The 11806-nt window shown below is 41.0% G+C and overlaps 1 protein-coding gene across 1 annotated transcript in view; it reads left to right on the top strand.

The window, feature by feature from the left end:
* DNAH10 (dynein axonemal heavy chain 10) overlaps positions 1–11806 on the top strand; it is a 145858-nt gene that overhangs the window by 23957 nt on the left and 110095 nt on the right. Inside the window, exons 14-17 of the mRNA XM_075177193.1 lie at positions 3917–4055; positions 4646–4808; positions 5650–5801; positions 7838–7999. Coding sequence (XP_075033294.1) covers positions 3917–4055; positions 4646–4808; positions 5650–5801; positions 7838–7999 — 616 coding nt within the window. The remainder of the gene's footprint in view (positions 1–3916; positions 4056–4645; positions 4809–5649; positions 5802–7837; positions 8000–11806) is intronic.

Raw genomic sequence — 11806 nt, 5'->3', positions numbered from 1 at the left:
TGCTTTGGATCCAAGTTTCAGTTCTACTTTTTATTTATTTGTTTTACTCACTTATAGTACTAGGTTTTACTGAGGAACAGCATTAGCTGGGACCTCTTTAAAGGGACGGTCTCAGCGGTCCACTTGCTTAGAAGATGAATGTGGGAGGTATGCAGTAGTCCTAAAAACTTTGTGGCAGCAGCAAGACACACAGAATGGTAAAATATTTTAAAACAAAATTTTTCCATTTTCTCATCTGCTACATCCAAGATGATAACCTTGGTGTCAGCTCTGAGGAATAGGAATGCTATGTCAGGTAACACCCCCTGGAGACTCTCTCCATAGAAAGTGCAGAATCAGGGCGTACATATGTGACCTGCACTGAGTATCTCCTTCTCCTCCTGCACAAGGGGAACTTGGCAGCAGTAGAGCAACTTCAGCACTAAATCTAGTTGCAACAACCTGTGGCACAGCCATAATACTACCTTCAGTGGTCATCTTGCAGGGATGACAACGTGCTGGCTGCAGGACACTGACTCTTGCTCTCCCTGGACCACCTCCATTCAGGGAAATGCTCATTTTATTTACTTATTTTTATGTGTTCAGATACCAATCCTTTTATCTGGGTCCCTGCTGTGGTGCAAGGTGTCTAACCACAGAAGTTTCTAGGGGTGCTAAGCCTCCCACCTTGGTGATGTATATGCAAAATTCCAACCTGATTACTTGTCTCCCTCTGTTTAGCCTACATGACCACACAGCCTCTAACAGCACCCTTAGGGTGTGAGACATTCCAGGCCATGCCAAAGCTCGGGTGGGCCTAGTCACTGCCACAATCCTTTTTTTTTTTTTCCACCTACATCTCTATATGAATGTGGTGTGGGGGTACAAGCACATCCTACTTTTCCATATCTGGGTGAGTTCCTTCATCTGAGCTTACGCTAAGTTTTGCTGCCACTTGACATTGGCAAAGAAAACCTACAAATCAAGCACAACAACTTTTGGACCAATTGACATTTGGCATCTGTGGACATCAAGAATGCATATCTGCATCTCTATGTAGTTGGATTATACTCACTTCCTCTATTATACCTTCCAGGTGGCACACTTCCAATTTTTCCCTTTGAGCTGTCATTGGCTACATGATTACTCACCAAGGTTATAGCTACCATTGTGGCCTTTCTCCATCATCAATGGATGATTCCTTCTCTAGACTTCAACCTAGTATAGGTCCTTTCCAAGGAACATACCGTTCAATATCTTTTTCAGACCATGCCTGGATTATCTAGACGTTGTCCCTAGCTGCATCAACTTCCATGGTGTTCCTGGGTCTACTCTTTGACACGGCACTCTAGCTAGTGCTTTATTAGGACAAGATCCTCTCCATCCAAAATGTTATTTCCCCCCTTCAAAACAACCCAAGCTTAACCATTCTGTACTGCTTGTGTATAGTGGGGCCGTGGTCTTCATTCTGGAGGTGATCTTTTACACACAGTTCCTCATAAGCCCCATCCAAATTGTTCTTCTGCACATATTTGACAAGCCTCTCTGGCATCTTGTGAGTCCCATCCATCTCCTTTTGTGTTGTGGATAGATCAGTCCCATTTATCAGAGGGAATGTTTTTCCTTCTTGGCAGGTGTTCTCCACAGTCGATTTCCTTATTGGTTTCTACAAACAATTACCTTCTCCAGAATTCAACTAGTCATATGATACACTTGACATAGAAAGTTGGTTACAGAGCCTCAACAGACCAGGTATACAGAATGGCCACTTGTTTTGGTTACTCCCACATACTTTTTCAAAGGTGTACTGGATGGATGTTCCCAGTTCTTTAAGATCTTGTCTTTGGTAGGATGGTCGATAAGGCAGCTATTCTTTCTTAGGTATTCTTCCCTTTCCATTCATCACAACTTTTGAACATCCCAGCATCTATATGCCCCTACCGATGGCAAAAAACTGCATTTTCTTGCGCTTACCATTAAGTCCCTTTCTCTGATGCTGTAGTGGAACACTTGATCTTGTATTCTTTTTTTTTTTTTTTGTGTAATCTGTTTTTATTGAAAGAGAAGGGGGACTTGTACTGCAAGTGAAACAAAATAAGAGTAAAGCCATTTAAGAACATCGCAGTTAACCAACCAATAGTAAATGAAGAAGCTGTAAAGACAAACATGACAGTTGAAAGATAGAGAAGAAAAGGTAATGAAGGTGGATAGGAGAAAGCGAGAAGAAAACTGATGGGGAGGGGGGTTGGGAAGGGGCCTCCTCATGATATTATAGCAGCTTTGCGAGAGAAAGAATGCCAAACGGGAAGGCATACAATATGCCTATCCTCCAGTGTGCCCTAGTCTTGTATTCTTGTTGGGCTAATGGTAAACTGTGGAGGGTTAGAAGTTGGAAGAGAAGTCAGTTTCTTCTCATTGCTCTTCCTCCTAGAGGTGAAACTTAAGTTGACAACTGCATCACTCTACAGCCTCAAAGAAAAGTACTTAACAGTAAGTATAAAAAAAATTCCATTTCAGCTCAGCCACCTCCTAAATGACTGTGTATTGACAGCTTTTTAGTAGGGAGGACTATGATAACATGTAGTAACTCTGGGCCTAATTCATTAATAAAAGCAAAGTGAACGCAATTTGCATTTTTTATAAAGTGATGGAAAATGTAAGCAGGTAGATCTGTCCGTATTCAGCAAGAAGAGGGGCTCAAGAAACATTCCTAGTTGAATACAGGTGTAAGAACGTGCTGCCTATACGGCACTTACAATAAGTAGACAGATACAACACACTACAAAATGCATATGTATATATAAAGTCCCATCACAGCGAAGAGATTAAAAAAATCTTATTAAATATATTAACACTTGTAAATAACATAAAATCTAAAAAAAAAAATTCCATATATTTCGCCATAAAATACATTTATCATGATTTTATTAATGTTTACTGTACATAAAATTAATTTTTACAGTTGCTCTTAATTGTAAACACATGTTATTACATGCATAGGCAACCGTCATCACTATCACTCAGCACTTACACACAAGTGATACGACTGAAATCACCTACCTGAGAGATGCCCAGAGCTTGAATCGGTCTTAGAACACCCTTACTGTAGATGGACTTATGCCCCTTCACTCCCCCGATCCGCCCTTCAAATTGTAGGCTGTGGGAAGTGTCCTTTGCGCTCTAAGATGAATTGGATGTACTTCCGTTCACTAGTGTATTGGCCTTTTCTGGGCATGTGCAGTGCAATTTTACACAAAATATGGCACATATCTGTATTTACATTCCGTGATGAATCAGGCCCTCTGTGTCTAATTGTTATCAAGAGCACAGAGCAGTGATATGTGGTCTTGTCAAACTTTTGCAGGAATATTGTGTTATTAGACACACCTCTGTATGAAATGAAATTCATAATCCATCTTGTTTTTATAATAAATCTTTAAATTATGTTGGATAACAAATCAATGTAGGGACCTCCACCAGATTTCTACCCAGTGGGTTTGTTTCATGAAAGCAAATCCTTTATATAATGTCATACTTGCCAACTCTCCCGGAATGTCCCGGAGACTCCCGCATTTTGGGTGAGTCTCCCAGACTCCTGGGAGAGTATGGCAATCTCCCGCATCTGCAGAATTAGGGCCAAAATACCGCGATTCACCGGGAATCGCGGCATTTGGCCCCGCTGTAAAATGACGCGTTTGCGTTATTACATCACGGGGGGGCGGGTCCAAAATTACGCGATTTTGAAGCCCCCTCCCCCGCATGCCCACCTCCCCCACGGCAGCTCTCAGAAGGCAATGGCAGAAAGTTGATAAGTATGTATAATGTCTTTAAAGATGATGCTTTACATATATGCAGGAATCCCCCTTACACCCCACCCCACCCCCACTCATCAGAGAGATGTCAGACTACCATTATTTTTGCTTCTATGACTTCTCAGGCAAAGGCAAAATATTTGGAAGTGGCCAGGAGGATGAAGACCTATGAGGATAAGAAATATGAAGCCTGGAGAGAGAGCACAGATCAGATCCTGCACTCTCTGCTGAAAAGAAGTCTGCTTGTTAACACTCATATACCAGGTGTCATTAACCATGCAAACATGAATTTAGCTGAAATGGTAAATACTCGACAGGTTATCTGTTTTTTAATAATTTTATTATAAATGTATGAGTTAAAATGGAAATAAAGGCAAAAGTACTTTTAACTAAACCACCTAAAATATTATTAACATTTTACTAATTCTTTATTCAAACCTCCTCTCCAACCTTCTCTAAGCCCTCCCTATCTGGTTTATGGTGGGGATCCTCTTCAGGATACATGTGTATGGGGAGACATGGGCAGATAGCGCCCTTTCTGTATCACTAAGATCTGCATGTGACAACCACTTAAGTATGCAGGCACATGTCTTGCCAGCACCTAATTTAAAAATACTGTCTTTATACTATCTGCCTTCTTATATATGTTTTCTAAATATTGTCCCCTTATCCCCTACCCCCTACTGTCCATCCAGAAGGGACTTAAGAGTCATGTCCACCCAAAATATAGTTTTATTATTGTGTGGAGCAATTATCTGTTTTCTACAGCATCAGACTGCATCTGAAACACCTTTTGTTGCCTCCTTTATTTTATTTTTATATAACCATGACCTCGTGTTTTTTGCAGGATGTAGACCAACTGAAGGCTGACACCGATTATAGAAATGTCCAATACGCTGTGAACTTTGCCCCTGAATTGCAAGAAATTATAATGGAAACAAAACACATGGAGCAGCTGGGTTTTTCTGTTGGTGAATTGCAAAGAAATGTAGCACTACAAGAAGACAAGTTCTTAAGGTTGTCTAATTTCACAGTATTGCAATCCTTCGCTTTATGTGTACATTGATGTTTTCAAATGCTTGAGGGAAATACAAGTTATTTTTCCTTTTACTTGTTCTAGTAAATTTGCATAGTGTAATATAATATATGTCCTCTTGTACAGTTTCATTAATATATATAAATAAAAAGGAAAGGGCGCAATGAACAAGAAAAATAAAAAACGTATAGACAACAAAATAACAAAAATGTTTATAGCTCCTTTGAAAATGTAAGTGGAAGTACTAATATATATAAACTAGCATATTGTTGTTTAATTAGTGGCCAGTGCATTATAGTTCTTTGTGAAAGTAACTATCCTTTACCAAGGACATAATTATCACATGGTCTTAACAATTGAATGAGGCAGAATAGTTACATTGTATCTTCATTTAGGTTAAGCTTCGCAGTTATGTCTGATACTGAAGATGTCTGAAGTTTCACATAATATTGTACTGTAAAGGTGTTTACTCACACACCGGTATCTATTATAAATGAATATAAACCATAGTGTTCAAGTATGACATTGGATCCTGTGGAAAGAAGGCATGGCTTGCGTGCATTATTTAGTTGATCATTAAATATTACCTGTCCTCTTCAGAATCTTTACATAGTGCGTGAGCATTTCATTGGTTAGTTGGCATGTCACTGTTTTTTCTTTGTGGACTTTAGAACAGTACCTGGGCAATTGAGCTAGAATTCTGATAATTGAGTAAACACAAATGCATTTTAAAAAGTGATGTCATAAAAGTGTATCTTTTTAGCCACATTAAGGCTTTTAAAATTGATCAGGCCATTTATGACAATGGAATCACTTTTGTAGGTACATTGATGACATGAAACAAATTCTGGCTTCTTACAAGAAACTGATGGAGTCACTGAATGAAGCTGAAACACAACTGCTTGATAACCACATTCGAGAACTTTTGAAGGTTTTTAGATCTGGATATAGAAGACTGAATTGGAATTCGTTAGGTAACAAATGTTGTTCAAAATTTGTAAATGCTTTAACTCAAAATGCTTTGAAACACTTCTAAAGCAAAAGTATAGCACATATTGAAAAAATGAATATAATATCTGGGGGTAACTGTATCAAGCTAAGAGTCTTCCGTCGGGTTTGAAAAGTGGAGATGTTGCCTATAGCAACCAATCAGATTCTAGCTATCATTTTGTAGAATGTACTAAATAAATGATAGCTAAAACCTGATTGGTTTTTCAAGCCGAAAAACTCTCAGCTTGATACATTTACCCCCTGATGTGAACTGCATAACACCTTGGTTTTACATCAGTGTGTCTCAATGGTTTCTTCCAACACACACGAAGGCCTGTGTATCTTTCCACACTCAGCCACTACAAACTGAAAGTGCACCTTAATGTGCATAGAAGTGAAATAATCTTTAAGAGGTGTACTGTAATGTGACATCAAATTCAAACTTCCTAACCCTTTATAGTGCCATTCCTTTTAACTGAATAAAGATTTATTTTTCCTTTTTTCTCCTATAATATTGCTGGATTTAGTCTTTTTCATGGCTTAAACAAATCATAAGAGTGAGGGGACATCAGAACTGTCTTGATTACATGTTTCACTTGTGTGTGAACAATGTTACTACATTGCTTGGAGTACACCTAGAAATGCAGTAGTGTATTATACTACGTTAAATAATAAATAATTGTAAAAAAATTACAGCATGGCTGTTTGCACTGTAACGGGGAGTCCACAAGCATGGTATCTCCCTGCTGCAGTCGAAATCAATCCCAGGGATAGACAGCCTGGGCTGGTTTCATGTGTAATAAAGGAGAACACCAGCCACAGTGCCTCCCCCTTCAAGAAACTACCAGCTTTGCTCTGAAAAGAGATATACAAACATACACAAACAGTACCAGTTTTAAAATAAACTTTAATGGAGTAAAATATTCAAAATTCGTATTCACTTTATTATAAATGTTAAATAAAAACTTCTTTACCATCCACATCCAATCGGGAAAAAAACCCTTAAAAATACCCATAAACAATGACTGACATGAAATGATCAAAGCTTGAAGTTCTTAAGATTGCCCTTCACCGTCAGCCAATCACTTGTGTTGTGTTTCCCAATGCTGGTCACCACAGCCACAGACTCCGTGCTCTCCAGAGGAGGACATTTAGGGCTAGATTTACTAAGCTGCGGGTTTGAAAAGTGGGGATGTTGCCTATAGCAACCAATCAGATTCTAGCTGTCATTTTGTAGAAAGTACTAAATAAATGACAGCTAGAATCTGATTGATTGCTATAGGCAACATCCCCACTTTTTCAAACCCACAGCTTAGTAAATCTAGCCCTTAGTCTTCAGGGCAAGCAGACAACGACAAAAAAACATGAGGGGCTCACCGGGGCTATTTATCTCACTCGTGGTCTCCCTGTTATTGGAGAAAAACAAATAAAATATAACTCTTTTCCAAATGAGTATTTAGAATTTGACAGAATTGTTTTCTCATCATGCCCAGTCTCATGTTGGGAAAGAGTAGTCTTCTATGCCGGTCTGAGTGTATCACACACAAGTTGCTCAGACTGGCTGCCTAGCTCCGGGGCTTGTTGATGACTGGTGTAGGAATGTTGCTAGATTTCTAATTATTTATTTATTACACAGTACAATATGTATGGGAAGTGTTTTATTCCATAAAAAGCATATGTCGAGACCCAAAATTGCTGTGAGATTCAAGTTATTTTGCAGTCGGGAAATCACCATGCATAGCAAGGAATGCCCCTTAAGATGTGCCTTTTCCACCCCTTTATCTAATTGTATTAATCTTGCTTCGGTTCACCTCTTCAATGGCTACGCCTTCACTCTGCCCAGCTACTCCCCTCTGCCTGTGCAGGCTTCTGCTCCTCCTCAAATCAAAGAGCACATCTGGTACAAAGCTATATTTACACTGCATAGCAGACATCTTACCATTAGTAAATTTACCTCCAATGACAGCACTAATATTTTCTTCATCACATTAAAGCAAAACATTTACGATTGTTTTTCAAGGTATTGGAGACTACATCACCCGGTGCTGCCAGGCGGTATCAAAGTTTGAATCCTTGGTACATAAAATCCAGAAGAATGCGAATGACATTGACTGTAAGCTGTCGGCTATTGAATCTGCAAATCTCTTTAAATTTCTGACTAATAAGTCAACGGATATTCCAGGTATATATGTCTGAAAAACCTGTAAAATAAAAAAGTATGCGCTGTCATTTTCTAGAGTGTTGACCTCTTACCTGACGATATCCGGTTTGTGTATATACAACTAAAAAAACGGATTGACCATTACCCAGTAATACTTTGAGTTCTAATACTTCATTAGAATTTGATAGAGCTCTGTTCTCATAATAGCCATCCCCATGTTAGTAAGATGTAGTGTCCTATGCCTGTGTAAGTGGTTTATACAAATTGGTCAGATCCACCTGCACAACAGCCAAGTGTCACTGGAGATATGTCTTAAAATGGCAACAAATATGAATTTGGGGACTATAGAGTGCCTCGCAAATCTCCAACTGAAAACATGTATTTTTCTCTGGCACAATATTGGGGGACACTGCGACAATGGGGTTTAGTAGATGGTCCTGAAGTAAGGGGCACTTTAATCTCAAGGTGTTGAGAGGATAGCTCCACCTCTAGTATGCCCCTTTCTACGAGAACCATCCTCAGTTTATTTTAAGTGGAATGTCGTAGGCTGAGGCTGGTTTGGCATTGTCACTTGCTGAGTCCCCCCAAGGTCTTGTTAGGGCCTGACACTCCTCGAAAAGCCTCCTTAGAGCCCTCCATAGGATGATGAGTAGATGTCATGTCCCAGAGATGGTTCTGACAATTGTTTCAGATTGGGACCTCTCTTCTGACAAAGAGGGTGAGTGCTTAGGGAGTCTGATGAGGAGGACTATTATGGCGTTGAAGATTCCTCTACTGCTCAGAGCATGGAAGACCTAGTTTAGGGGGTTTGGCAAAACTTTAGGTTTTGCAGATAGTGAGGTTTCAGACTCTGCTGACTTCTCCCTTTTAAATGACAGAAGAAACAGGTGGTCTGTTTCCCTCCATTTCCTCAGCTTTTGAAGTTTGTTCAGGTCTCCCTTCCTGATAGGAAGCATCTCCTCTGATTCTCATCCATGCTCATTTTTACCTTTGTTCCTGTCTTCGCGAGTTAGTCTGTTCCTTTATCGGCTGCAGCTTCACTCATCATCGGTCCTGTTCCAGAGTTATAACACCTGTGTGGATCTCAGTACTGCTCACCACAGGTCATCGCTTCACAGCTATACCTGTTCAGCTTATTCCGCTGTTAACACCTGTGACTATACTGCATCACTCAACATCTGCCCTGTTCCTGAATTTTTACACTAGTGTATACCTGGGTTCTTCTGAGTCCGGCAACTCATCGCTTCATAGTACTATCTGCTCAGCCTATCCTATTATCGAGATTTGTGGCTGTACTGCTGATCGCACAGCATCCGGCCTGTTCCGGAATTCCATACACCTGAGGCTACATTTGTTTCTGCCTTACAGATACTTCGTTGCTCTCTGTATTATCTGCTCTGAGCCCCCTACAGGACAGCGACCTGCGGTTGAGAGCAGCTAAGACCATATTACCTTGCTGGAATCCCTGGTGAATAACTATCCTCCGTTAGACTCCGCACCTCTCTGGGGGTAGCTGTCACTCAAGCAGAAACCAAGACCATTCCAACTATCTGGCTTTCTTGACAAGCCCCTTGAGGGAGGGAAAGCTCTGTTAATCCGACCTGTAAAACTTTGCGGCCAAAACTTGCGTCAGGAGACGCAAAAACATGAAAACGGTACAATGGGATAAAGTGTGGACAGAGAACCTGGTTGACGCCAGGCAGAGCTGATCTGCCGATGCACCATTGCGCGCAGCCCAAGAGGTCCTCCACAGAACGTATTTAATGCATGCCGACATGATCAAGTATAGGCCTCAAAACTAATATAAGCCTGCCTGACTGGGAACAGTATCCACCTAGCAGCAGTTTGTTTTGTAGCCAGCCAGCCACTTTTGTGAGCATCTTACAAGAAGAAAAGGGAATCCATCTTCCGCATAGTGGACGTCCTGTCCACATACATTCTTAGAGTATGGACCCCATCCATTGAAAGATCCATTATCTGAACAGACGGTCACCTCCTGGAAGAATGGGAACACAATCCCTTGATTGAGATGAAAACCAGAGCACTTTTGGTTGGAAGGAAGGTATCTTGCACAATACAGCCCTGTCAGTATGGAATATCAGATAAGCTGAATGACGAGAGAGCTACAAGTTTCGAAACTCTCCACACAGAAGTGATGGCTAGGAGAAATATCACCTTCCAAATTAGGAACTTGAGTTCAGTCAACTCCAACGGTTCAAAGGAGAATGATTTAAGATCCCTAAGTACCAACTTCAAGTCCCTAGGTGCCTTAGGTGGTACATAAGGAGGCTGGATGTGTAGAACTCCTTGGAGGAAAGTCTGCACCTCCAGTATAATTGCAAGCCTTTTCTCAAAATATATTGAAAGGGCTGATACCTACACCTTCAGGGAACTAAGGTAAAAGTCCAGCTCCAAACCATCCTGCGAAATAGCTAAGAACCTGGAGAGGCGACAGACTGCCAAATGACAAGTCCTGCGTTCGCACCAACTGACGTGATAATTTAGGGCAGAAACTGGTTTATTTCCCTTTAACATGGCATCAACTACCTTGGGGGTCAGGGTGCTGAAATGGCCCCTAAAGCAGTAGATTGTCTTGATGTAGAAGTCGCCACTCTTTACCGACTGTCACGCGCAGTACATCCGCATACCGAGCTAAAATCAGGGAGACAAACAATGTGGGGTCCCCCCCGATTGTCATACAACCATCCCTAGACCAACTGGAGCTGTTGGCACTATGGCAGGGGAACCCACAGCATGGGGTCCCCTGACCATGATGCCAACCAGCCCCAGGCTTGTTTGATTCCCTAGAGAGTTATGGTCCGCAAAAAAAAAGTGCTCACAGACCCGTGCTGAAAGCACCAGGGCTAATTAACTGGTTAATGATAAACCTTAGTGCTGCCAGCCTAGGACTGATTGTGGAAAAATCAGGGGGCCAAGCAGCGTGGGAAAGCTAACATGGTTCACGTGGGAAAGCTAATGTCAGTGATGCTTTGCCATGCTGTCAGAGTCACAAGCCACAGGTTATAAATAGATCTGTGGGTATTAGAATTTCATTATGCGGCGGGTTGCTTCTGATTATCATCACCTGGAATATTTTTGGGGATATATTTTTTCAACATCACTTGGAATGTTTTTTTTTATTTTTTTGTTTTTCAACATCACTTGGAATATTTTTTGTCGGTATGTTTTTTCAACATACATTTTGGATTAAAAGCTTGCAAGACTGGATCCTACAGAAGAAAGAAGAACAGAGTTGTTAAGTATGAATGTTTTGTTTTTTTTAAATAAACTTTTGTGGTTTTAATGAGGGGTGTCTTTAATTTATGTTTTACATTGGTTCACTACAAGACACAGCGGGCCCTGGTTGTTAGGGCATGCTGGTACTTGTGGTTCCCCAAGTGCCAGCATGCCCTGACAGCCATGGGTTGGCTGGTGCTTGTAGTTCTACAAGTACCAGCATGCCCAGACTGTTCATGGCAGCTAGAGCTTGCTGGGAGCTTTAATTCACCAATGTAAAATAGTGTTTAATTCATTTTTTTACACATTTATTACACAATATCCAGTGCCCAGGGGTGTGGGAAGAGCCCTAGTGTTGTCAGCACAGGGCTGGGTACCCCTAGGCAGGGGGCCCGCATTTTTTTTGCGGACCCCAACTCCCTAGGAAATCCAGCCTGGGGCTTGTTGGCCTCATGGCAGGGGTCCCCTGGATAGCTAAGCCTAGAGCTGTATGAAAATCGCTGTTTGTCCCCATGATTTTCCTCTGAGCAGCACTAGCCTGGCAGCTGTACTGTTAATATGTTTTTTTTGTTTTTTTTTTTACAATTATAG

Source organism: Mixophyes fleayi, chromosome 1, assembly GCF_038048845.1.
Source record: "Mixophyes fleayi isolate aMixFle1 chromosome 1, aMixFle1.hap1, whole genome shotgun sequence".
Classification (NCBI taxonomy): domain Eukaryota; kingdom Metazoa; phylum Chordata; class Amphibia; order Anura; family Limnodynastidae; genus Mixophyes; species Mixophyes fleayi.
The sequence above is the reverse complement of the archived record's forward strand: the minus strand, read 5'-3'. Positions and strand labels throughout refer to the sequence as shown.